The sequence below is a fragment of the Xiphophorus hellerii genome, chromosome 6 (assembly GCF_003331165.1).
Source record: "Xiphophorus hellerii strain 12219 chromosome 6, Xiphophorus_hellerii-4.1, whole genome shotgun sequence".
Taxonomy (NCBI): Eukaryota; Metazoa; Chordata; class Actinopteri; order Cyprinodontiformes; family Poeciliidae; genus Xiphophorus; species Xiphophorus hellerii.
The window spans coordinates 13487663-13512496 of NC_045677.1; the positions used below are offsets into that span (position 1 = coordinate 13487663).

Here is a 24834-nt window from a genome sequence, read left to right on the forward strand (position 1 = left end):
CTTATACTGTTGTTTTTTTTCTTCTTCTCATCTTTAAGCTATTAATCTGATTTGGATCTTTTTTTTTTATTACAATATTTCATTGCAGAATAGCAAAGATCAAATTTAGTTGAATTAAAAATCAAAAAAACCAAATTACACCATCCACATCTGATGCTGTGTGAGTTAAGGTCACCCTAACGTCATCACACTTCAGCCTAATGACGCCACCTAAACAAATACAAAAATTAATTCCTCATCAGCAGACTGAGAAACAACAGACACAACAGGGCCATGTTTGGTTATAATAATACTCTTTGATACTAGTGAACAGGTATGAAGAGACAGAAGAAGCAATAAAAATAAAAGGATTTCATTTATTAAATTAGATGCATAAATTTAGTGATTACTGCCATTTATTCTTTGTGATATGCTTTCTTCTCACGCTTCCCTTTTATTCATTATTTTTTCTTCTTCTTATTGTATCCACTTTTTCCTCTGGTTTCCTCCTCCTCTTCATTATCCTCCTCCTCTTCCTCCTCCTCCTCATCATCCTCACTATAAGATTCAATGCTGCCATGCTCGAACTCTTCCTCCTTCCACTCTCTTGCCAAGAGTTTCTGAAACACATCATACTCCTCAGGTGATGCCTGGGCAACATCTGCGATGAACGTCGCCTCGTCCACATTAAGGATTCCGTCCAGTTTGGGGTTAATTATAGTAGTCTGTCCTTTCTTGTCTGGGGTTTGATACAAGCCTCGCCGCTCCAGGAAAGTGTGCCGACAGCGCACGTTGTCTAGACTGAAACGAAACAGCCTGCACTTCACCATCTCGGCCTGTTTGACACCCATTCTGAAGTAAACGTACTGTGGAGAGAGTATTTGATGTATGCAGTTAGGAAGAACAAGAAACAAATAAAACAATAATAATCAGAGAATGCATAAAATATATAAACAGAATATATATATATATGCAGTACAGACCAAAAGTTTGGACACACCTTTTAATTCAATGAGTTTCCTTTATTTTCATGACTATTGACATTGTAGATTCACACTGAAGGCATCAAAACTATGAATAACACATGTGGAAATATGCACTAAACAAAAAAGTGTAAAACAACTGAAAATACCCCTTATGTTTCTTCAAAGTAGCAACCTTTTGCTGTGATTACTGCTTTGCACACACTCTGCATTTTCTTGATGAGCTTCAAGAGGTAGTCACCTGAAATGGTTTTCACTTCATAGGTGTGCCCTGTCAGGTTAATAAGTGGGATTTATTGCCTTATAAATAGTCATGAAAATAAAGAAAACCCATTGAATTAGAAGGTGTGTCCAAACTTTTGGTCTGTACTGTATATAGTAGTAATATAAAGTAATTTGTTGAGTGTGGTACAACTCTTATTAGTAGCTTGCTTATTTCATTATATAGTAAAAGGTTGTTATTAACCATGCAATATTGCCATGTAGAGAAGTCACTTCACAGCAATCCAAAAACAACATTGTAGCCACCAGGGGGAGCTACACTGCTGCATGTCAGTGTCACACAAACAGTGACATCAAAGATGTGGGTTAAGACAAAGTGCAACATACAGACCTGGTCAAAATTTTTGGTACCCCTCTGGTATTGGCCAAAAAACCTTCAATGACCACTGAAATTATTTGAAACGAACAAAAGCATTTTACTGAAAGTTAACGAAGGGGGGCGGGGGAGGACAGGTTGTAAAATTGACATTTGAGCTTGAGTGTTGCTTTGATTCTTTCTTGCATGTTTACGAAAACCTTTAATCTCTTGTGGCATCCATTCACTCGTGCCTAAATGTTTGCCTTCACAAAGTGCTGCCTATTTCCACAAAGCTCCTCCTGTTGCCTCCACTCCCTGCACTTCCCCACTAAGCTCCTCCGGACAAGCAGCTGTAGCAATTAGCAAACACCTGGTGAAACTGTGCATCTGCTGATCTTATCACACAAACCACGTCTCAGTTCAGCGCTCCTATTTTAAATAGCATAACAGAAAGAGCAGGAGCTTCTTAAAGACACAGAAGCCAATTTCAAGGGCTCAAATTGTGATATCAAATTCTTATGGTTATGGTTGATATATACAATATTTTTTAACAACTAAAGGTAACATATTTACTTGATTATGCTACAAAATGGCATCATGTGTCTGGAAAACACACAGTACCATCTCTTTATTATGTATAATAAAGAGAACCTCTGTATTGTTATGCACAGACATGGTACAATGGTATGGTATTAACCAATGAAAATCAGATATTATTTTTGAATTGTAGTTCAACAGAATGATGAAAAAAAATAAACAAATAAAACAGGCCTAGACAAAAATGATTGTACTTGTAATAAGAAATTGAAAATTATTTCTTATTACATGTTAAACTAAGCTATGTCCTCTAATAGGTCAGTCTGCCTATTTAAAGGATGACAAGTAGCATCTGTGCTGTGCTGTTTGGTGACATGGTGTTTACCACACCTAAAATGGACATTTTCATGTATTATTTTTGTTAGTTTCAATTTTTTTCAGCGACCATGGCCTTTGTGTTCAATAACAGAGACCATTAACGAGTTACCAACAATTTTGTCTATTGTGTATGAAAGCGGGCTGTTAAATACACTAATAATCAAACTTGGACAATCTGTAAAAGGAATTGGGGTTAGGGTTGGTAGTAGGTGGGTGTGGTCTTAAAATGAAGTGGGCTGCTTAAGTAAGTTCTTCTTAGAGATCTTTACAATATTAACCCCATTTGTTTCACTTCTTTACTTACTGACCTGAAACTTGTACTCTAGCTGGTCCAGGTCCTCCAACACCACTGCAGGACTATCTCTGAGGATTTCTGCCACTTGCTGGGTGGTAAACAGACACTTCTCTCTGAGGAACTGCACCACAGATTTGACAGACTTCATCGGCACGGTTAGGATCTTTGGGTAGTGGGACACGGTTCTCTGAAGACTCCCTACAGGAGAGATGAAGAGACATTTCGGTTTGATATAAGTACCAAACCTTGTAAATATATATAAATCTTTTGAATTTCTTCACATTTGTACCATATTATAATCACAAACTTCAATTATTATTTTTTTAAAATTTGATGTGATATACCATCACAACATAGTGCAAGTAGTATGTATTTATTTTTTTTATTTTACAGTTACACATTTGAATTTTTACCTATATTTAGCTGTATCCATTTTCTAAAACATTTTACCAGCATTCATAGCACTGCTGAATAAACCCATCCACCATCATGTGTTGGGCATGGTGTTAGCGTTAAAATCTAGTCTTAGTTCTCCACCAGAAATATAATTTTGCATGTAGAATAAAGTGCTTAAATTTAGCCTCATCTGACCTGAGAACATTCTTCAACGGGTTTGTTGTGATTCATGCAGGGTATGAAGCAAACTGCGGATAGAACCATGGCTTTCTTTCATCAAGAGCAGATCGCATGAATACTAGATTTTTCTGACTTTTATTTAAAAAATAATAATCCAAATATCCTTGAACCCTTCACAATTATGCACCATGATGTGTTGGCTTATTAAATAAACGTGACAAAACGTGGAAAGTTCATGAATACTTTTGCAAAGTACTGTACAGTGCTTTGCAAAAGTACTTTGCTTTGAAAAATAATCTCACCTTCAACAAAACCCAGATGCCGTAGCTGGGTTATCCGCTGCTGAAGCTGCACGTCTTTAACCGTGTAGAGCTCTGGACATTTGTCCAGCAGTTTATGCACAGTGGTGGGGTTAAGCCCCAGGACAAACAGCACTGACAGCGTTGATAAGACGTGTTTGGCAGCATTCCCTCCTTTCATCCTGGACACGCAGTCATACAATTGTTCTGCCTGGTACTCTGTGAATCCCATGTCGAGCAAAGATCTCAGAGACAGCTCAGCAGAGTTTCTCTTGTTGTGTTGTAATAGAGAAGGGGTCTGATTTGAAACGGAGCAAAGCAGTCTGCAGCTGAGGCTCGAAGGGAGATTAGATGTTTTACACGTCTTAAACTGGACTGGGATGGAAGTGGAATTGGGAACATAGTTTAGTTTTTGTCGGAAGAACCTGTGGAGGAAAAATAAAACGTCCGAAGGTTGTACCAGTTTCATTAGCTGCATGTCGAACTTTAAGGGCTTTTTAACAATACTTCTGAGCTAATTGGATCAATAAATCACACACTCCAAAATCCAACTATATTCAAATTAAATTATAATAAAGTACATAATGTCAAAAGGCATTTCAACTCACCTGCAGCACAACAACACGGGTCCCCATGGTGGTACGTTGTTCTCAGTCGTCCGACTGAAAATCTAGTGCCAAGGCAACGTTCCGGTGAGTTATTCGATTCCTTAGTGCACAACTTGCGCTCAAGAACCGGGGTTCATCTAAAATTACAATACAGAATTAATAGGGAATCCGTGGATAATGAAGACCAAATCCTCTTAAAAAGGTGTTGTGTTTGGTGTGTGTTTTAAGTTCAAAGTTCAGTTTGGTACTGGATTTGGGGGAAAAAATAATCATCAATCTTGCAGTGCTTGTTGTGATGGAGGGTTTTTCAGGGGACAAATGGATGATGGGCATAATAGGATGAATTGAGGATGTTTTGTGTCTTTTGCAGGCAACGGGAGGTATAAATCTATGAAGGACTGTCAACCTGTCCATGGTGCACCCTGTCTATTGTCCCCTGACTGCTGGAGAAAGGTGCCAGACTCTTGCCACCCTATAAGGATAAAGGGGTATAGACAATTGATGACTATTGAAAGTGACATACGGTAATTTCTTTGTAGAAGTAGTCTGCATGCCTAGGTGTTTGATATCTGTGACCATGGTAGTAAATTAAATAACTACAGTAAATGCAGTGTTTTGCATGGGTGAGAAAAAACCTATGGTAATATAGCATAGAATTTACAGGTTTGCAAATTATATTTCATCACTACACCCAGATAAAACTCAGTTTCTGATTATGAAACAGCTGTTTATGATTGTTCAGTGTCCTACCCTTCTTAGTCAGTTCTGATTCTCTTTACGACTTCAATTACATTTAATATTGTTTGGTATTTTTACAAAATTCTGTTAGTTATTGAAATAAACATGATGGATTTCTTAAGAATTATAAGGAGTCTAAGGCACACCTTAGGCAATTTCTCAAAAATGAGAAGAAATGTGTTTTATGAAAAAACATTTATTGATGCTCAGCAATAAATATAAAAAGTGTTTATATGTTTTACATGCAATTAAAATATCTAAACATCAAGATTAAAATTCTAATTAAAAAGTTGCAATTCAAAAAATAAATTAATGAAAAAATAGAGAACTGCGAATCTATCCACACAATGCTACAGCAAAAAAATATATATCTAAATCAATTTTGGACTATGAAATTAAATGATAAGTCAAAGGAGGTTTGACTTTTTTTGTTTATATCTTCTTCCCCATAATGGATCATAAAATATCACTGGAGGAAAATTGCGATGAGCCAATGATTAAAAAAACTTGTTTACTAAAAAAGCCTCTAAAAAATTTTTTCATTTGGTCTACTGTACAAACCAGATTTCACTTCCAAAAGCTTATCTTTTCTTGTTTTGTAACTAAGATCTTCATGTTACAAAATGTCAGACAGACTGGTAAGATTTCTGCTGCTTCAAATTTAGTCTTCAATCTTCAAAAAGGTATTTTTGGAGCTCAGTTTCCAGGGCCGCCATTGACTGATTCTCATCCTCATCTTCCTCCGACAGAGTCTCATCGCCATAATCTGGGAACAAGCTCTGTCCCGCGTATGCAGTGGGACTTGGCTCCTGATTCTGTGGCGAACCTGGTAGAAGAAGAGATTGACTGTACATTAAAGGACGGCAGATCATTGTAAGTCTACGCTTGATGCCGAAGAATGCTTACAGAAGCTCTGAGATGCAGGAACCACCTCAGTCCAGCTGTATTCGGCAAGGGAAATTTGCAGGCTGATCCACGACTGCAACAGGAGCTGGTCTAAAGTCATCCTCTTTGCAGGATTAGAGTGCAGCAGGCCTTGCAAAACACCGTGCAGCTCTGGGGCAGCAAACAGAAAATTTGCATAACTGAATCGTAAAAAGACAGAGCTAAAAAACTGTGGCACAGAACATCATTATACCTGAAGACAGGGGGAATGGAGGCTGAAGTTTGGCATCGAGGATTTCACCCACATTACAGAACGGGTTCTCACTGAACAGCAGAGTGTAGAGCAAAACCCCCAGAGACCACATCTCCAGCTCTGGTCCCTCATAGCTGGGAGAGGAGCACAATCATCAGATTAACAGTGTTTAGCTTCGGGGCTTTTAGCTGAACAAGGGGCGTTTTCTAAACATTGCATGGTTTTCATAAACATTATAAAGTTTAATGAGTCATGAAGGGTTTTTATTTAACCGCATGCTGACCTACATTTTGCATGGAAAATGCAAAATGTTTCTCTAGAAACTGTTTAAAGAGAGATGATCAGGAGAACACACCCTTTAACCAAATACCTCTAATGTAGTTCAGTAATTAATTCATGAACTTATCTAATCAATTTTAATTATGCAAAGAAATAGTTTTTAAGAGTTGTAGTTTAGCCAGAAGTTGTATTTAATATTTAAACAAACATTTCTTAAGCAGGAAGCACCTTTGTATACCATTTAATACACACTGTGCTGTACATTATATAATTTTTGTGGTACTTGACAGGTCCTAATGTGATTTAATTATTATTTTCCTGATAAAACAGTATGTTAGCTCTTATATTACACAAAGTGCTACACAGCTAAACTTTTCAGTGATGCTGAGAGTTAAATGAGGAGTAAAATAAAATCTGTTGCAATTCTAAAGGGTTCTTTGTACCAAGTGGAATACCATTAAAATAGCTTTTCTGGATCTTATTTTTTTAATCACTGCTTTGCTCTTGGGCTGCCACTTACAAATATTGTAGAAACTATATGCAACAGAGGCTGATAGCAGAACTACAATAAAAATACTTATGGTGCCTTCAAAAAATACTCTTACCTTTCAAAAGTTTGCATTTTTCACTTTTTGTCACAGAGTGTAATGCATTTCACTGAGATTTATGTGAGAGACCAGTAAAATGCAGCAAATAATTGTGAGGTGGAAGAAAAACAATATCTGGAGTTTAAATTTGGGTTGGGCAATATGGACTGAAAATGTGATGAAATGTTGAGGCATTTATTGCAACAATCATAATAGTGACGGATATCTTTTTAAATAAATCCTTCCTATCGTCTATAAATTTGTCACTACTATAAAAAAAATACCATCTAAACATGACCAAATAAGCTCCTTCTGTACAGCAGATACATTAGGTAATATAATTATTTTTTGATATTCATTGATTGTCTTATTTAACAGTAGAAAAAAAATCTACATGTTAAATCTACTGCTATTTATTTTTGCTTAAATAGCAAAAATAACAAGACTGTGTTAAAATGGTCCAGTCGCAATCCAGACATAAATCTAACACAAAACATGTAGCAAGAGTTGTAAATTGCTTTTCAAAAAATAAATAATAATAATAATAAAAAAAGTGTATATATATTATATATATATATATTTAAAGAGAGTGTGTGTATATATACACACACACACACCACATCCTTATCTTTTGTCTTCATATTTCTGCTACATTGCATTGAATAAACCTATGTTTGTGGCTGCAATGTGTCAAATGTGAATAAGTTTTACAAATTTTCATTTCATACTACTTCTCCTTGCAAAGGTATTCAAATATTTTAAACTTTTGGCAGAACTGGAACCTATTTAAAAAGCACACATGATTTATTATCCACAAGGGTGAAACACTCACGCATTTCCCTGAAGCACCTCTGGGGAGCAGTACTCCAACGTTCCACAAAAATTATAGAACAGCTTCCCAGGAGACAGAATGGCCGCAGAGCCAAAATCTATCAATCGGATGTGAAAGCACTTATCAATTATGATGTTTTCATCTTTTATGTCTCTGTGAATGATGTTCTTTGCCCTCAAGTAGAAAACAGCTGCCACAATCTGAGGGGAAAAAAAGAAAAAAGTAGTTTGGATCAATAAAACACTTCATTTCACTTTCAACCATCACCATTGCTGGTCATTCTTATACCTGTCTAAAGATGTAGCTGGCCAGGGGCTCATCCAGTCTTGGTTGCATGTCTATGAATTCAAACAGATCCAAACCATCTCCATGTTTCTCCATCACCATCTGGAAATAGCTTCCATTCTCAAACACCTCTGCTACCTGTAGGCAGACACACACAAGTACAAACCCATACACTCATAAGAGGGATCAGCGAGGTTTTTCCTTATGTATAAAGGAACCTGATTTATTTGAGTGTTCTGACATAAATGTTACCTTGACAATGTTATGGTGTTGAACTCTGGTTAATATGGCAATCTCCTGGCTCACTCTTCCCAACATGGGGTCATCTACCCAGCAGTCGCTCATTATTCTTGCTTTGCTAATAAACTTCACAATTACCTGTAAATTTTTCATATTGGGAAAAAAAAATCAACATATAGATTTACGATTACGTAGGATTAAGTCCTATTTACCACAGTTCTACGTAAAACAAAAGTTTCATACTTCTTGTCCATCGCATCGTCTTATTGCCTTCCAGACAAACCCAAATGCTCCCTTCCCCACAGATTTGATTGGCTGGTATTCTTCTTCAAACTGCCCGTCACAAGCTCGAGAATGCTCCAGATCCAGAGTGGAGCGCAGCGGTTCTCCTTGGCTGGCCTCGCCAGACCTCTGATGGACAGAACACAATAAAATAAACCATGTATAAGAAAGCTAACAAGATCTACAATGACTCCTCTTTTCCTCGTTACTCACTGTTTTCTGACAGAAGACTTAAAGTTCCACAAGTATGAAAAGTTTCTATAGGAAATCTGTTGAATGTATATTTTTTAAACAAGGAAATACTGAATTAATTGTTCAGTTTTAGCACTTTTATCGAAAATTATTCATTTCTAGGTCTTGCTTTAATGTTTGAATTGCTCTGTATGTGCGTGGACATACATTCTATGTTTATTTTGTGTTTTATGCATTTTAGATTTACTTTGGGGTTTTTTTCTGGCAAAGTAAAATTTCCATTTGATGTAGATATACATTAGACAATTAAGTATCTTAGTAACTAAAATAAAACTCTCACCTTTCCTGGGCTAGCTCCTGAATGGTTGTGAAGTGAAGCCTCAGTTTGCAACAGTGCCCCCTGCTGGTTTGATCTTTTTATCCACACGCAGAACATGAAGCTTCCATCAGAGAGGTTAGTCCTGCAAACGTCACACTGCACATCTAGTGGAAAGGAGAGGGACAGTAAACGTTAGTCCTGCTGTCATGTTAACAATTATAATAAGGAAAACTGACTTGCAGTGAAACTTCATTACCAACCTACTCTTGTGCCGTCTCTATGGTATCCACTTCCTACAAATTGCCCCTCTAGTATCTGTGTATTTGAGGTCACGACTTGTCCATTCACTGTCTGTTTTTTTGGTGTTGATGTGGCAGGCATGTCGGTCAAACTATTTGTTTGTACTGCACACTCTTGGCTCTTTCCTTTATGAATCAAAGAGAGCGCTCCCCACTGATCCTGCTCTTCGCTCAAACCAAGCTCGGCCTTCACCGCAGCACCAGCGGTCTCCACTTTCTGGTCCGATTCTGCCACACCTGGAGAGGGCGTCCGTAGTAAGCTCGGCTGTATCACAGGGTGCCACAGAGCAAAGGTAACTACCGACGTAGTCTCGGATGCTGAGAACCTCCACGTCATCGCTCAGATCCAGCTCTGCTAGAGCGCAGGTCACAGCATCTCCGTTGCAGTCGATGTTCACAAAGCAGCTGGCTGAGTCCAACAGATGAGCTGAATTAGACTCATTCACCGGGGCAGCATCATGACTAAGACGGCCAGCAAACTTGTCAGAGAAACCAGATGATGATCTGAGAAATTAAATTCAAAAGCAAAGTTGTATTTTATTTTCTTCTGTTCTCCTATGCAAAGAGCGCATCTTTAGGTCTTTGTAAATGCATCATTGCCACATTCTAATGACCTGCTGTCCAATGAAATGATCTCAAAGCTCGACTCTTGGAGGACCGCTGCACATGAGCGTTGATCTTTTCTCGCCTCATCACAGCTGCCGCCTGCTCTCTCATCCTCTATAGGTGTATCTGGAAAATATTTCACAATATCATTAAGTTTTCATTTGTTTTCCTGAACTTTGACAAAGGCTGACAAAACATGGTCAAGTTAAAAAATACAAACTAATTTAAAGAAAGCAAAGGTGAACTCAAATAGCACCTGGTGTAATCTTGATTGCAGGTGCAATATTTTGTTGAATCACATTGAGCAGCTGCTTATCTCTGTTCTGGTTGGATGACTCAGTGGAAATCAAGCAGCAGGTGTCTTCATCTGGAGTTTCCACCCAGGCGAATGTCTTAAGGAGAGCTTGGGTGGTATCCGCACTATCCAGCGGCTTACTGCCGGGAGCCGCCCGGGCTGCTTCCTCAATCAGCTCTGCGGTATCATTGGCCCTGGAAACACATTTTATTCACTCTGTTTCTTAAGTTGAGAAAAAAAAAGAATACTTAAGTTCAAATCTAACAAAAAATTTTTAATACAGTGCCTTACAAATATTGATCATTCTTGAGCTTTTCCATATTTTGTCAGGATATAACTGCTAAGCAATGTAGGCAAACATTTAAGTCTAGATTTAGAAGTGTGGAGAAAAATTCAAAAGCAATACTTGGATCTGTTATTGAGACTTTATGTGGATATAGTTTAACAAAGGAAGTCTTCATAGAAATAAACACAATTTTTTCAGAATTGTATTTGTAACAAACTGAAAGTTTAAAGCAATTAATAGTTTTTCTTCCACTTTACATTTATGAACTTCTTTATGATTGTATGTTACATAAAATCCAAACAAAATGAATTACATTTTGTAGCTGTAATCTGAGTTTGTCAATATACTCTGTTCATTCATGTTGATACCACTTGATGTTAGTAAATAGTCTGTGTAAAATAGATAGAAATCCCTTTGAAAGTATAATTTTACAACAATCTGCAAAGTTATGATTTATAAAAAGATTTACTTCCTCTGTTGTTTTGGGAACCTACAGTATATAAATGCAGTTGGTAAATTTTTTGCTGCCATGTCTGTGAAAGATCTTACATATTTAAACAAAAATGTGGTCAATCTTAAGGTACTAATAGATTACCTCAATAAAGCATAAATGATAAAAATCAAAGTGTGATTGTAATACTTGCAGAGTAACATGAAGAACTTACAACTTGCAATCATTTCACAGTAATACTGACAGACATGACATTCATTTAGACTCAAAAACAGACTACCGTTGAAAAAATAGCAGTGACGTTATTTGTCCAATAGATACTACAAAACTATGGCTTTGTGAATTACAAGTATATATTTAGACCACGCTGCATAATTGTGTTATACATTTTCTTACATCTATAATTCAGTCTCCAGTTTAGACAAAACATGTATTAAGGAGAGAGATGTAAACAGTGTTTAAATGTGATTACTGGCCAGAGATGGTAGATATCAGGTTCGACAATAGAGGGGCTATGTGTCCAGATTCCCTGCAAAGCACATTAAATATACATGCATTTAAGCGCTGTTAAATGCATGCTTGCTTCTGCATCGTTCACCCTTCCAGTGTTTAGGAGAAGCCTGACAAAAATATTAAAAGTAGTGAATCTAACTTCTTTAAACAACTTGTCAGTATCACACAATTATAATAAATATGTATGTGACCCTGTAAAATACCCACAACCAATAAGTTATGCAATTGAGAAAAAAACCCCAACAAAAAACAACATTCATGAGGAAATAGGTATATAGTATATGATAACTTACATGACCAAATGTGTGGAGGTAACTGCAGGAAGAGAAAATGTCGACATGGCACTGCCTTGATTCTCCAGCCTGGAGCTGGTTCCAGTAAAGATCCTGCCTCTTCCTGTGGAACTTCTTTTCAGGATAGCCTGCTGCACCATTCCCATGTCTCCAGCCACCAAGGACGAAGGATCTGAGATGAAAAAACACCTGAATCACATAATGATCCCCAGTGCAAAATATACTGCATGTAGAAATAATCCTTGCGGAAAAGGTAGAGATCAATCCAGAAATGTTCAGAAAAACAGAAAGGCTCACCATAATTTTCTGATATTTTGGACATGGCTGGACTTTTATCCAGCTCTATGTGAGTGCCAGAAACAGTGTCAGCCTTTTTGTCTGGGCCAGTCATCCATTTATAGAAACCGGGCATCAGAAAAGCGGCACTCTGTTGACAAAAGGGAACACAAATTAGAACTGGTCTGAGCAGCTGAGCTGGACTGGTAAATCTGACTAACCTTTCCTAGAAGCTCGTCCTTGCTGTACCCAAACAATCTGAGGGCCAGATGGTTGTGAATGCTGAAGATTGAGCCATCTGGCCACAGGAGCAGAAGGCCGCTCAAAGGAGCGAATGCCCAGACAGTTGCAGAGTATTCTGGCGTTGGTGTGGGAGAGGAGACAGTGTGGTCAAATCTGTCTTCTGTCAAAGATCCAAAAGACTAAAATCAGGTTTTATCAGGTTGGTGGTTTAAAGAATCACATATAGTTTGTCTCACTAAAATAAAGACCTATTTATGTGCATATAAGAATAAAATAAACAAGACAGTTTATGTGGTTTTAATAAAAATAAATATATAAAACTATTGGTAGCTCACAATCTTTTTAAATTGGTGCTTCTGGATGGCATAGAAAATAAAAAATTGGATATCACTGACTTAAGACATTTTGTAACACTTTAGTGTTCATAAGTTATGGATATAAATAATCAAACAAATGCTCAACTGTCATTTATAACTTAGTTTAATTGTAATTTTTGTGGATACTTTTTATGACAACCAATTTCCATTTATTTTGATTCACTTACCTATTTGGGCCATTTGACTCTTATGGAATATAACAGAACACATCTAATCAAACCAAATTACCTCTGAGCATCCTTGTGCTGGTAGGAATTATCTATTGTAGTCATAAAAACACATTTCCCTTCAGCAGACTAATAGATTATAGGACATTAGATTGCTGGTTGTCAAAGCGAGCACATAAGATTACCCACGGCAGGGTCCATCAACCAAAAACAACCAAAGCTACAGATGTATAGAGTGGCAAAGGTCCTAAACACTCACTGAGGATTTGTAACTATCATTACAATGAAAAAATAAAATAAATGCATCTTGCAACTACTATTTTTTTCTCTAGGAGTGTACTGAATTGTTTCAGCTCATTAAAACTTTTTGATTTGATGTGTGATTTAACATCCATTTCTTTAATTTTTCCATTTCATTTCTATCATGATGAAAAAAATCTGGTGATTAATGCTGCAATTAGGCCTGTCACGATAGCAAATTTTGCTGAGCGATTAATTGTCTCAAAAATTATTGCGATAAACGATAATATTGTTTGAAGACCTTTTTACACTGATTTAATGGAAATGACATAATAATCCATGCGATTTCTTGCAAAAGATAGATACACTTTATTTTCAAAAGAACACTAAACACTGGAACTGATAAACAAAATAAACAAAACAACCAAAAACGAAAATAAAATGGATTCTCAGTCTCCATTAACAAAAAACGCACTTGAAAAAAAAACTAAACAACATAAAGTCAAAGTGGAAATAAATACTGCATTCAACCAAAAGATTATGAAGTCTGTATATTATGTTGCCCTTCAGTAATAATTAGATTTAAATAGAGAAGATGGGCACATCGACTACCTGATGCAATAGTTCACACTACATGATTTTTTGCTCCTATTTTTCCCCATACAACAATCTTAGAACGTTGGTCTTTCTAAGATTGTGTGGTGTGTTATGGTAGATCGTCGTTGCCGCTCCGATCTAAATCAGGGGTTTTCCCCGACTGGGCGCTTTAACGCAGCCTGTTGAATGTGACAGGCAGCCAATCAGAAAGCGCGGATTCTCCTCAGCACTTTCTGAGGGGAAATTACGTCGGGGAATCCCAAACAGCTGAAACGGCGCAACCCGAAGTCCAGCGGACATTGGAGATGATATGTGAAAACAACATTAATGTTTATTCAACATGCAAAGAATATAGAAATGACAAGAGGAGGAGTTGGAGCAAAATTGCTACCGCACCCGGTAACTTTTCAGCTGTTCTTCGTTAACGTGACGTAAATAGGTTATAATGATTTTCATTCAGTCAGGACTTTACGCTGACACTAGCCACATGCATTGCAGGTAGATTGTAGTAAAGCATTAATTGGATTGCCTGGCAGATCCAGAAAGCCGCTGTATGACAGTGAAAGTCCCAAAGGAGTTACAATTACATGGAGAAATCTGCATTTCAAATCAGTGAACATGAAAATGGGCTTTACATACATTTAGCAAATACGCATTGGCCTCTGCAATTACTGAAAGAGCAGATTTGACAATGGCTTATATTGACAATATTTTAAGCTCTGGTAGGTTTAAAATAAATTAACCTCTCATGACTGTAGCACAGTTGCACAACATTGAATTGAGTACATTTAATGTCAAATGGATGGTTCTGCAGCAACAAGGTACTGTGATCAATTCCTGGTTGGAGCTCTTCAGTCTGGACCTTGCATAATTTCTATGCATTGGTGGAGCAATGTTTAGTTAACTAGAGGTTGTAAACTACTTTAAACTTTAAGTGGACGTTTATAAAGGTTCCTCTTGTTTGTCATTTGTTGCTCTGTAGTGGATTGGTGAAAATCTTTCTCGATCACATTCAGATTGAGACCTTGCCTATTCTTTATAGACTGTCTAGACTCTTGTGTCATCTCTCATTCTGTCCTCTCTTCAGCTCAGGTGTTCAATAGGAGGAATGTTGACTTTATTTTGAATCACTATCATTCTTTTCTTGCATAGTTCAAAAGATCTTGATTTAAAATGGTGTGTTTCGAAGTGTTCCCAGCAACCTTCCGACCAAAAATGGCATAACAGCACAAGTATTCGTCTCCAAAATATCCAGTATGGCCTTGTTGGGCTGATATGCACAAGTGCCAAATGAATACACCGCTGTTTTGTTTAAACAGCAGTGTATTTATATCCTTTACACAAATTTAGGAAATCAAAACAGACACAGGCAAATAATATTCCTAACTCCAAAGTCAATGGATAAAACACAAGATCAATTTCAGAGTTAAAAACACCAAAATAAACATTATTAAAACTTTCCTATATATATAAAAACTGCAGCAGGTACAATTTCTAAAAAAACAATTGGTCTCTCTAAATTGTCCTAAGTGTGAATGTGTGTGCGCAAGGATAAATGTGTTAGATGATGATGGATGAATATTTGTTAAAAGTGTCTGACAGTAAAATATGAAACAGAGGATCTGTGAAAATTCCTCTGACTCTGCTGCTGTCCAGAAACAACCAATCAGAACCAAAAGACAAACTTTGGTTCTGATTGGTTTCTAATGCGTTGAATGTGTCTCAGCACATTCAACACATTAGACTACTAATGTACTGCAGCCATGCAATTGGCAGAAATACAACCTAACATTATATCATCATTATTTATAGAATGATTTAGAAAACAAAATGCTATACAGATTTGTCAAAACTATTTTGACCCATATTAGAACTTTGCATTCATTTCCCTTCATTTTAGTTGCTGTGATTTTGCTTAACACAGACATTTTCCCTAACCCTATCTAAAACTTAATTCACATTTTACCTCTAAATGTTACCCCTGACTCAAAGCAATGAGTCCATCATATTAGGACCAGGCTTTGGTCCTAATATGATAGAACCAATATGACACAGGACATATAATGGTGCGTTCACACCAAACACGTTTTGAGAGTCAGGCGCATCTGATTTACATTCAACATCTATGTGGAGGCGCGTATGGAGCGCCTAGCGGCCGTTGGGAGCATTTGACATCAAACGAGTCCATGGCATCCAACACTCCACATAGACTTTGAATGTAAACTGGACTCACCTGACCCTCTATAGGAGTTTGATATTAATGCATCATTAGAATATTCAGTTCCATTGGTAACAATGACATCCGCAGTGATGTCATAACTATGATATCACAAAGGAATCTCTCTCTTGACTGTAGCTCACAGACAGTGTTTTCTCAGACCTGTTCCACAGTTCTATCGCGACAGATCACTCTTAAGAGCACATTCAAAATTAATCCTTTCAGAGAAGAAATAATTTACCAGAATATAGATATGAAGCAACAACAGAATACTTGTGAACATGAAGCTTTTCCAGCTGAGCTTTCATGGATTGAAATGATGGAGCAAAACATCCAAGTCGACTACGACGAAATCCTTGTTTTTGACGATGACAGCGAGCCGGAAGATGAATCATCGGAGATCCAGGGTGAACCAAGTCCTTCCGGCGACTTTGAGAGCCCAAGACCATTGGAAGTCGAGCAGAAAACAACTCCTTCTGCTGGCTTCGAGATCACCCCCTTAGTGGAAGACGAGGAAGAGTCTAGCCAACACGTCATCAATCTCACAAAGCAGGTAGACGATCTTAAAGAAGAACTGCAGAGTAAGATTTTTGAACTCCGTGAGGAAAGAGACAAAAGGATTGCATGTCAGGCTGAAGTGAAATCACAGCAGGAGGAGATTCATAAGCTGCAAAAAATGTTGGAAAGAGAACGTCATCTGCAAGTCAAACGTGAAGGTGAATCAAAGAGCATTCTTCAACAGCTGGATCACTTCAAGAGGGAGGCAGAAAAATATGAATCCCGCAATAAAGGTCTGATTGAAGTAATGATTGAAGGATACAAAGAGAGACTTAAATTTGAGGAACAGATCAAAACTCACACTGAGCAAGCTTCCAAAATCAAAGAACAGGAGGAAAAAGTGAAATCATTGCAGGGTCTGGTTGCAGACCTGAAGATAAAGTTGAAACTTGCTCTGGAAAACAACCATCCGAGAGTCTCCACCCAACCAGAGGTCCCCCTGCAAAAAGAAGACTCCCTGCAAACAGAAGAGACCAAGGAAAGACAGACCTCCAATCCATCAGGGAGGTCCGAGGAAAGATGGACCTCCAATCCATCAGGGAGGTCCGAGGAAAGACGGACCTCCAATCCATCAGGGAGGTCCGAGGAAAGACGGACCTCCAATCAACCAGGGAGGTCCGAGGAGAAGCAGACCTCCAATCAACCGGGGAGGTTCGAGGAGAAGCAGACCTCCTATCAACTGGGGAGGTCCGAGGAAAGACGGACCTCCAATCCATCAGGGAGGTCGGAGGAAAGATGGACCTCCAATCAACCAGGGAGGTCCGAGGAGAAGCAGACCTCCAATCAACCGGGGAGGTCCGAGGAAAGATGGACCTCCAATCAAACGGGGAGGTCCGAGGTAAGATGGACCTCCAATCAAACGGGGAGGTCCGAGGAAAGATGGACCTCCAATCAAACGGGGAGGTCCGAGGAAAGATGGACCTCCAATCAACCAGGGAGGTCAGAGGAAAGACGGACCTCCAATCAACCAGGGAGGTCCGAGGAGAAGCAGACCTCCAATCAACTGGGGAGGTCCGAGGAGAAGCAGACCTCCAATCAACTGGGGAGGTCCGAGGAAAGATGGACCTCCAATCCATCAGGGAGGTCCGAGGAAAGATGGACCTCCAATCAACCAGGGAGGTCCGAGGAGAAGCAGACCTCCAATCAACCGGGGAGGTCCGAGGAAAGATGGACCTCCAATCAAACGGGGAGGTCCGAGGAAAGATGGACCTCCAATCAAACGGGGAGGTCCGAGGAAAAATGGACCTCCAATCAAACGGGGAGGTCCGAGGAAAAATGGACCTCCAATCAAACGGGGAGGTCCGAGGAAAGACGGACCTCCAATCAACCGGGGAGGTCCGAGGAAAGATGGACCTCCAATCAAACGGGGAGGTCCGAGGAAAGATGGACCTCCAATCAATCAGGGAGGTCCGAGGAAACATGGACCTCCAATCCAACAGGGACATCCGAGGAAAGATGGACCTCCAATCAAACATCGAGGTCCATGCGACCAACCTCCACTGGTTGCATGGAGGGGCTTCGTGTTGGCGTTGGCCTGAAGGCCAGTCTAAGCCCAGCTCGGCCTTTACGCCGACCCACACCCAGGTGGTACTAACCTGGATAACAATCCAAACCCAGGTTTTGCCAACACTGGGCATTATGAAAATTCAATGTTTTACACAAATTTAGGAAATCAAAACAGACACAGGCAAATAATAATCCTAACTCCAAAGTCAATGGAGAAAACACAAGGTCAATTTCAGAGTTAAAAACACCAAAATAACCATTATTAAAACTTTCCTATCTATAAAAACTGCAGCTGGTAGAATTTCTAAAAAATTAATTGGTCTCTTTAAATTGTCCTAAGGCAGCGCTTCTCAATTCCAGTCCTCAGGCCCCCCTGCTCTGCATGTTTTAGATGTGCCTCTATACCAGAACAGCTGATTCAAATGATTGCGTGACCATCAAGTACTGCAGAAGCCTGTTAATCACCCATTATTCAATCCAGGCGTGTGGCAGAAGGGAAACACCTAAAACATGCAGGCAGGGAGGGCGTGAGGACTGGAATTGAGAAACACTGTCCTAAGGTGTGAATGTGTGTGCGCAAGGATAAATGTGTTCGTCTCCAAAATATCCAGTATGGCCTTGTTGGGCTGATATGCACAAGTGCCAAATGAATACACCGCTGTTTTGTTTAAACAGCAGTGTATTTATATCCTTTACACAAATTTAGGAAATCAAAACAGACAGGCAAATAATATTCCTAACTCCAAAGCCAATGGATAAAACACAAGATCAATTTCAGAGTTAAAAACACCAAAATAAACATTATTAAAACTTTCCTATATATATAAAAACTGCAGCAGGTACAATTTCTAAAAAAACAATTGGTCTCTCTAAATTGTCCTAAGTGTGAATGTGTGTGCGCAAGGATAAGTGTGTTAGATGAATATTTGTTAAAAGTGTCTGACAGTAAAATATGAAACTGAGAATCTGAAAATTCCTCTGACTCTGCTGCTGTCCAGAAACAACCAATCAGAACCAAAAGACAAACTTTTGGTTCTGATTGGTTTCTAATGCGTTGAATGTGTCTCAGCATATTCAACACATTAGACTACTAATGTACTGCAGCTATGCAATTGGCAGAAATACAACCTAACATTATATCATCATTATTTATAGAATGATTTAGAAAACAAAATGCTATACAGATTTATCAAAACTATTTCGACCCATATTAGAACTTTGCATTCATTTCCCTTCATTTTAGTTGCTGTGATTTTGCTTAACACAGACATTTTCCCTAATCCTAACCCTATCTAAAACTTAATTCACATTTTACCTCTAAATGTTACCCCTGACTCAAAGCAATGAGTCCATCATATTAGGACCAGGCTTTGGTCCTAATATGATGGAACTAATATGACACAGGACATATAATGGTGCGTTCACACCAAACACGTTTTGAGAGTCAGGCGCATCTGATTTACATTCAACGTCTATGTGGAGGCGCGTTGAGGGCCGATGTGGCCGTTTGACGCGTCAAGAGAGTCCATGGCGTCCAACACTCCACATAGACTTTGAATGTAAACCAGACTCGCCTGACGCTCAAAACGTGTTTGATGTGAATGAACTATTAGAATGTTCAGTTCCATTGGTAACAATGACATCAGCAGTGATGACATCACTCTTTGATGCATCAAAAGAATCTATTTGCTAGAGAAGTCTACCAGCGACACACCTTGTTTTTGTATTAAAAAAAATTTAGATGTAAAAAAAATTCGGAGGTGAACAAGCAGGCATCATAATTTGGAAATGGTGTTTGAAGCCAACAGGCAGGTTTAAGGACGGAGCAATTGGTGCGCACCCCGTCGTGCCCAGTACAACGCTTCAACTACAAACTATAAACCTAGCTTAATTCCTCTTTACAGTCATTGTTACTGGTGCATAAAAAAACTTTATTTACAATAAGGAAACAATGTTTAGCCTGGTGGGGGGCAAGTAAAGCATGGTGGCCCGCCAGGGTTATAGTACACTGAGTACACTGCATTGGCTATGTGCCCTTATAGTTGCCAATTTATTCATAGAAACAATCAAATTAATTTGATTATAAATTAATTTATAATTATGCACCTTTATTTATTATACCAGAATACTCAGCAAACCTTGGTTGTTGTGGCTGTTTCCCCCAAATTTACTCTTGGTTGGTATTTTTAAAGTGTTTAATGATCTTTACAGAATCTTGGTGACCCTCATAACACCAATCCTTGCTACAGTTCCCGATGTTTAAAACGTTTCAGCTTTTCTGACTGTTTGTCGGGCGAGTTTAGGCAAATATCTTTCATAAGTTATTTATTGACTTATGAAGAGCATTTGCTTTACTTGAAGGTTGTATTTTCTTGTTTTTCTCATTTTGAAAAGTGGATGAGGGACATTGTACTGAGGGTCATAGCTATATTTCAGGAAATAACTAAATGATTAATTACAAGAACGGTTGCATTGATTTATTTTACCATTAGGGATGCCAATATCCGAGACATTTTTGTAGACGTGATTCCTTTTTAATTTTTACTGTGAGCTAATACAGCTGTGATAAAGATGAATTTTATGCCTTTTTGCACATCTTTACCAGCCGTCGCTGTTATTGTGAGGAACGCTATATTCAAAGAAACATCAGGTTGTGTAGAAGTCCAATATGTTTCCTCCACTCTGCATTTCATTTGCTTTATCTGCTGAAAGCTCCATTGACAAACTGCTCTGAATGTGCAATTTCATGCTGCAGTTTACCAGGTAGCTGCAGGTGTTAAATCAGAGAGGGTTTCAAATCCTTTCCATTAATATTCAACTTATACCCTTTATGTTCTGATTTCTTTCATCGTTCTACGTCTTCACCTTGCAGCAAGAACAGCATGACTCAGAATGAAGAACCTCCTGTGGCTGAAAAGCTTGTTTGACCCAACCCTTGAGAAAAGCCATTTAGCAGTGGAATTAACAGTTTTCTTCTTTAAAAGGCTAAACTGAGCTTTGCTCTGCTATGTTATGGACATTAATTTGGCTTAGAAGCTCAGTGTGAGTGATGTAAGTCAACTTTCTATGGCTATCTCTAGGGTGTCAATTGTTTGAAAAATTGATTTGTTTTGAGAGGCATTAGTATTCAGCCTAAAGACACACTCAGCTACACAATTTATGAAAAAAAGAAAAGGAATCCTGAAGGAAAACGTGTAGCCAGGTGTTACAACATGAATTCTGTGCAGATTTTTGAAAATGTATTAGTATTTTAAGACACAGCATGTTTGCTGCGAGGGTCATTCATCTATGTGAGAAACATTAAGGATTTCAGTGCATGTAAACGGATGTAGGGAAGTCCAATTAACTTTGTTGACTTTTTGCTTTGATTGGGATTCCAATTGGATTATAAAACTATTTAAGGGAAAAACCCAGAGCTGAGAAATTAGGACAAGACACTGACATATCTCATGCATGGATAAAACAGCCATATCACTAAGCTAGCAATTGGTGTTGTTTGTAAGCATAAAGTTAATCCAGTACGAAAATGCTCTCTGACAATGTATATAGCTAATGTGTCCTACCAACCTCAATAGAGTAAGAAGTCACATTACAGAAAAAACCCCATTGATATGCCCTTCAAGAACCTTTACATTTTTCAATGATATGAAAAATTTATTTGTCTTTTAATTAATGCCTGGTTTTAAAATTAGTTCACTGAACTTGTAGGCCATTATTCTGTGCCCATTGTTGGACACCACATGGCAGGAACGAATCCGATCGAACAGATATACCTAGGATTTCTGTCGGGTAATGTGTGATCTGTCAGGTTTTGAAAATGGGCCGACAATCGGCCGACAGCTCTAAGATCGTGTAGTGTGCGCTGGGCTTTACACTGAGGAAATGAGGAAGGGAGGAGTCAGTGGAGAGCACCGGAGTTGAGCCTTTTTTTCATTCAGTGTCATTAACAGAAAGAGAAAAAGGCCGGAAGAGACGATAATGCCGATAATTAAAATGACGTCGATAGTTTTAATTTATCGTACGATTAATCGATTTATCGTTTATCGCGACAGGCCTAGCTGCAATATTTATAAACACATTACAAATAACCAACCTGAAGATTCCTCTTTAGTTAGAGCTTCTTCGAAGTCCCTATGATCTGAAAGTCTCATGTTGTTCACAGGAGAAATGAGATGGGAGTCGTGTCTTGACAAGGTGCCGCCATCGTTGTGGTGGTACTGGGGTTTCCCACACAGCGCTGCCCCCTGAAGTTTCACATAGAGTGGAACAGATGCACCTCCTGTGCTTCTCCCACACACCTTCTGAACCCTCAGCATCTGAAAGGAAGGAAGAAAATGCAGTCATAATCAGAATAATGAGATGCTAAAGCTAAAAAAATCTGATGGACACCAACTAGGTTCTGGAATTTTTCAAAAAATTTCAAAAAAGGGAGATGTCATGAGGTAAATTGCATCGTACGCTTACTTTCGGCAACGCATGACTGTAGACGGGGATTTGTAAAGATGGGATTAACTCCTTTACAGACACTCCTTTCAGCTCCTCGGGGTTATGATATCCATGGAGACAAGCAAACGCCAAGTCACAGCTTAGGATAGAGCCCTTAAAATTACATCAAATATGCAGCAGACATCAGATATTTAAATAGACCATGAAATGACACATAATCCCTTTTTCTGCACTGTCTGACATTAAATCAAAGCTATTTTTTATGCTGAGGTCAGGTATGTTTACCAAATATGATTTCTATGTATTAAATGCCAGAATTATAATATTTACTTTCTTTAAATTCAGAGGTTTGGATACACATTCAAACAATCTGGGAAAGCCCAAATGATGATGTCATGACTTTGTGAGATTCTGATATGTTGATTCACAACATCTGACTGAATTAAAAACTGGCAGGCTTAGTCTGATTTCATGACAGACAAAAATACAAAAATAAAGTTCTGTATCTTTCTGTGCAGTAGAAGTATGCATCATATGAAGGTAATTTTTCCAGGATAAATATTGGTGTACTCACATCTTGGGAAAAGGACACAAAGGAGGATATCCTCTCCACACATTCCATCATAATAAGCCAGTGGTCTTCATTTTCTGACTGCCTGTGGGTACACACTGATACTGGTACCTCTCCAGATAATGTCACGGCATCCACCTTGAAAACAAAATCACAAACGTTTAAAAAGGTACACATATTTCACCAAGAGAGTAGACAATTGTAGTTAGTGGGGCACTATATTGGTACAATACATTGAATCACATTTGTCACACAATATTCATGTGTTCCATGTTACCACGACAAAGGACTACCTGGATGCAATATTGGCAGTTTCTCAAGGAGCTTGCATTCAAACTCAGCTTGCCAATAATATATTTTGCCAGTTGATTCATGTGTGTGATTCAAGTTTAAGTGATGGAGATGCTAAATCTCACTGGGGACATTGTAAAGACAAAACATTATTCTAACATTGTGTTTTTGTCATATTATGCAGCCCAGTTAACTACATGATGAGCTATAAAACTCAGAAAACAATTTCAGTTTCATGGACTTCATACCACTTTTCCAGACACAACAGCAACAGTTCCAGTCTGCAAGCTGATAATCTTCTTCCAGTGATTCTTCCAAAACTTGAGTCGTTTTCTTTAAGACAGAAGACAACTTCTTTCCAACCAGATTCTCAGTGGAACATTCAAACAGTTTGGGCGCCTGGTCATTCGCTGATAAAATCTGTTAAAAAAAAAAATTTTAAAAATGTAAAAAGGACCTAATTAAGTTGTTAGTTTCCAGATATGAAGAGCTACTCAGTAAATGTTTGAATGCATGTACAGTACCTCAGTTGTTTTGTGGGAGACGACAAGAACAATTTTGTTAGGGTTGATGGCAGATGGATGTTCTGACAGAGCAAAGTCTCCAGAAATAACCAGATTGATGAAACTTTCCTCAGATTCAGTGGAAGAATTTGGAAAGGAGTCAACAGAAACTTGGGGGCCAGGAAGTAAACAATGTTTTTTTGTTGCCATTGCAGTGCAAACATCCAAAGGCTCACCTGTAACACACAATTATCCACTTTCCAATAAGAGCGCTAATTAGCTGTGCTTCAGCTTTTGGCTTAAGTGGATTTCAAACATCCAGACTTGTCAAGCTGACAGATGTACAAATAAATCTTACCTGTAATGAAATCAGGATAATCGCGACGTCGCAAAGCAACAAAACCTTTGCTGTTGCTCGGTGTCTGAGTACCTGGGAAGGACTTATTCAGGTCTAAATCATCCTTCAGCTGGTCGCAGGAGATGTCGGGTAACACACAAATGGTATGTCCTTTGTCTCCCAAGCTTATGTATGATGTAATATCAGTCGACATTGCTTTTCATCATCTGAGGTTCAAGTCAACAAACTGAGGTTTTAATGGACACCCGAGCAGCTGGTGAAGTAGCCTTTGCACCCACAGCAACTCGAGTATGGCGGCTTGTGTTTCCTCGTTGTTAGGAGGCAGTTTCAGTTGGTGTTAGTTGACAAGGTAACGGAGTCTGCGCTGAGATTTCTGGCTGCTAACTCCTATGCTAATGCTACTACATACAGACCCACTGAGCTCAGCTTTTGCTTTGGTTACTCGCTTCACCTGAAAAGCCGCATTCTTAGACCAGGTTAGCGGAGTATTGGTAAAGCGTCACGACCTCCCAGACGGCTACTCTTAGTTAAAAAAAAAAAAAAACAGGCCTAGTTATTGTTACTGACAAAAGTAGGCCTGCTTCAAGTCTGTACTCCCCCGAGTGTTATTTTT

The 24834-nt window shown here is 38.5% G+C and overlaps 3 protein-coding genes across 4 annotated transcripts; all 3 read right to left on the reverse strand.

Annotated features, from left to right (window-relative positions):
* Positions 1–336: 336 nt before the first annotated feature.
* Positions 337–4368, reverse strand: mterf4 (mitochondrial transcription termination factor 4). The gene is made up of 4 exons (XM_032566389.1): positions 4236–4368; positions 3631–4052; positions 2766–2950; positions 337–845 (listed from the first exon to the last, which is right to left on the reverse strand). The coding sequence occupies exons 2-4, from the start codon at positions 3857–3859 to the stop codon at positions 441–443; spliced, it is 819 nt and encodes a 272-aa protein (XP_032422280.1). The 5' UTR covers positions 3860–4052; positions 4236–4368; the 3' UTR covers positions 337–440.
* A 1162-nt stretch (positions 4369–5530) lies between these two features.
* Positions 5531–9253, reverse strand: LOC116722192 (PAS domain-containing serine/threonine-protein kinase-like). The gene is made up of 9 exons (XM_032566388.1): positions 9149–9253; positions 8830–8885; positions 8578–8745; positions 8347–8472; positions 8098–8232; positions 7810–8009; positions 6112–6245; positions 5880–6029; positions 5531–5799 (listed from the first exon to the last, which is right to left on the reverse strand). The coding sequence occupies exons 4-9, from the start codon at positions 8437–8439 to the stop codon at positions 5642–5644; spliced, it is 870 nt and encodes a 289-aa protein (XP_032422279.1). The 5' UTR covers positions 8440–8472; positions 8578–8745; positions 8830–8885; positions 9149–9253; the 3' UTR covers positions 5531–5641.
* A 185-nt stretch (positions 9254–9438) lies between these two features.
* On the reverse strand, positions 9439–24834 carry LOC116722190 (uncharacterized). 2 transcript variants are annotated; one of them, XM_032566386.1, is made up of 12 exons: positions 24222–24834; positions 23885–24099; positions 23609–23780; positions 23073–23207; positions 22517–22651; positions 22146–22368; positions 12368–12504; positions 12168–12297; positions 11871–12042; positions 10289–10521; positions 10041–10158; positions 9439–9930 (listed from the first exon to the last, which is right to left on the reverse strand). In XM_032566386.1, the coding sequence occupies exons 4-12, from the start codon at positions 23121–23123 to the stop codon at positions 9555–9557; spliced, it is 1575 nt and encodes a 524-aa protein (XP_032422277.1). In that variant the 5' UTR covers positions 23124–23207; positions 23609–23780; positions 23885–24099; positions 24222–24834; the 3' UTR covers positions 9439–9554. The 2 variants fall into 2 exon arrangements, with proteins under 2 accessions (XP_032422277.1, XP_032422276.1); XM_032566385.1 differs by having other exon boundaries at positions 12368–12549.

Bases quoted from the DNA above. Each gene is read 5' to 3' on its own strand.
- mterf4 (XM_032566389.1), bottom strand. From the start codon at position 3,859: ATGGGATTCACAGAGTACCAGGCAGAACAATTGTATGACTGCGTGTCC. The intron at 2,951-3,630 runs GTGAGATTATTT...TCTCTCCTGTAG, and splicing joins GCATCTGGGTTTTGTTGAAG to GGAGTCTTCAGAGAACCGTG. The intron at 846-2,765 runs GTCAGTAAGTAA...CTCTCTCCACAG, and splicing joins AGCTAGAGTACAAGTTTCAG to TACGTTTACTTCAGAATGGG.
- LOC116722190 (XM_032566385.1), bottom strand. From the start codon at position 23,123: ATGATGGAATGTGTGGAGAGGATATCCTCCTTTGTGTCCTTTTCCCAA. The intron at 22,369-22,516 runs GTAAGCGTACGA...CCTTCCTTTCAG, and splicing joins ACAGTCATGCGTTGCCGAAA to ATGCTGAGGGTTCAGAAGGT. The intron at 10,159-10,288 runs GTGCTATTTGAG...AATATTTTCCAG, and splicing joins TGCAATCAAGATTACACCAG to ATACACCTATAGAGGATGAG.
- LOC116722192 (XM_032566388.1), bottom strand. From the start codon at position 8,439: ATGAGCGACTGCTGGGTAGATGACCCCATGTTGGGAAGAGTGAGCCAG. The intron at 8,010-8,097 runs GTATAAGAATGA...TTTTCCCCTCAG, and splicing joins CCAGCTACATCTTTAGACAG to ATTGTGGCAGCTGTTTTCTA. The intron at 6,030-6,111 runs GTATAATGATGT...TTGCTGCCCCAG, and splicing joins TCCATTCCCCCTGTCTTCAG to AGCTGCACGGTGTTTTGCAA.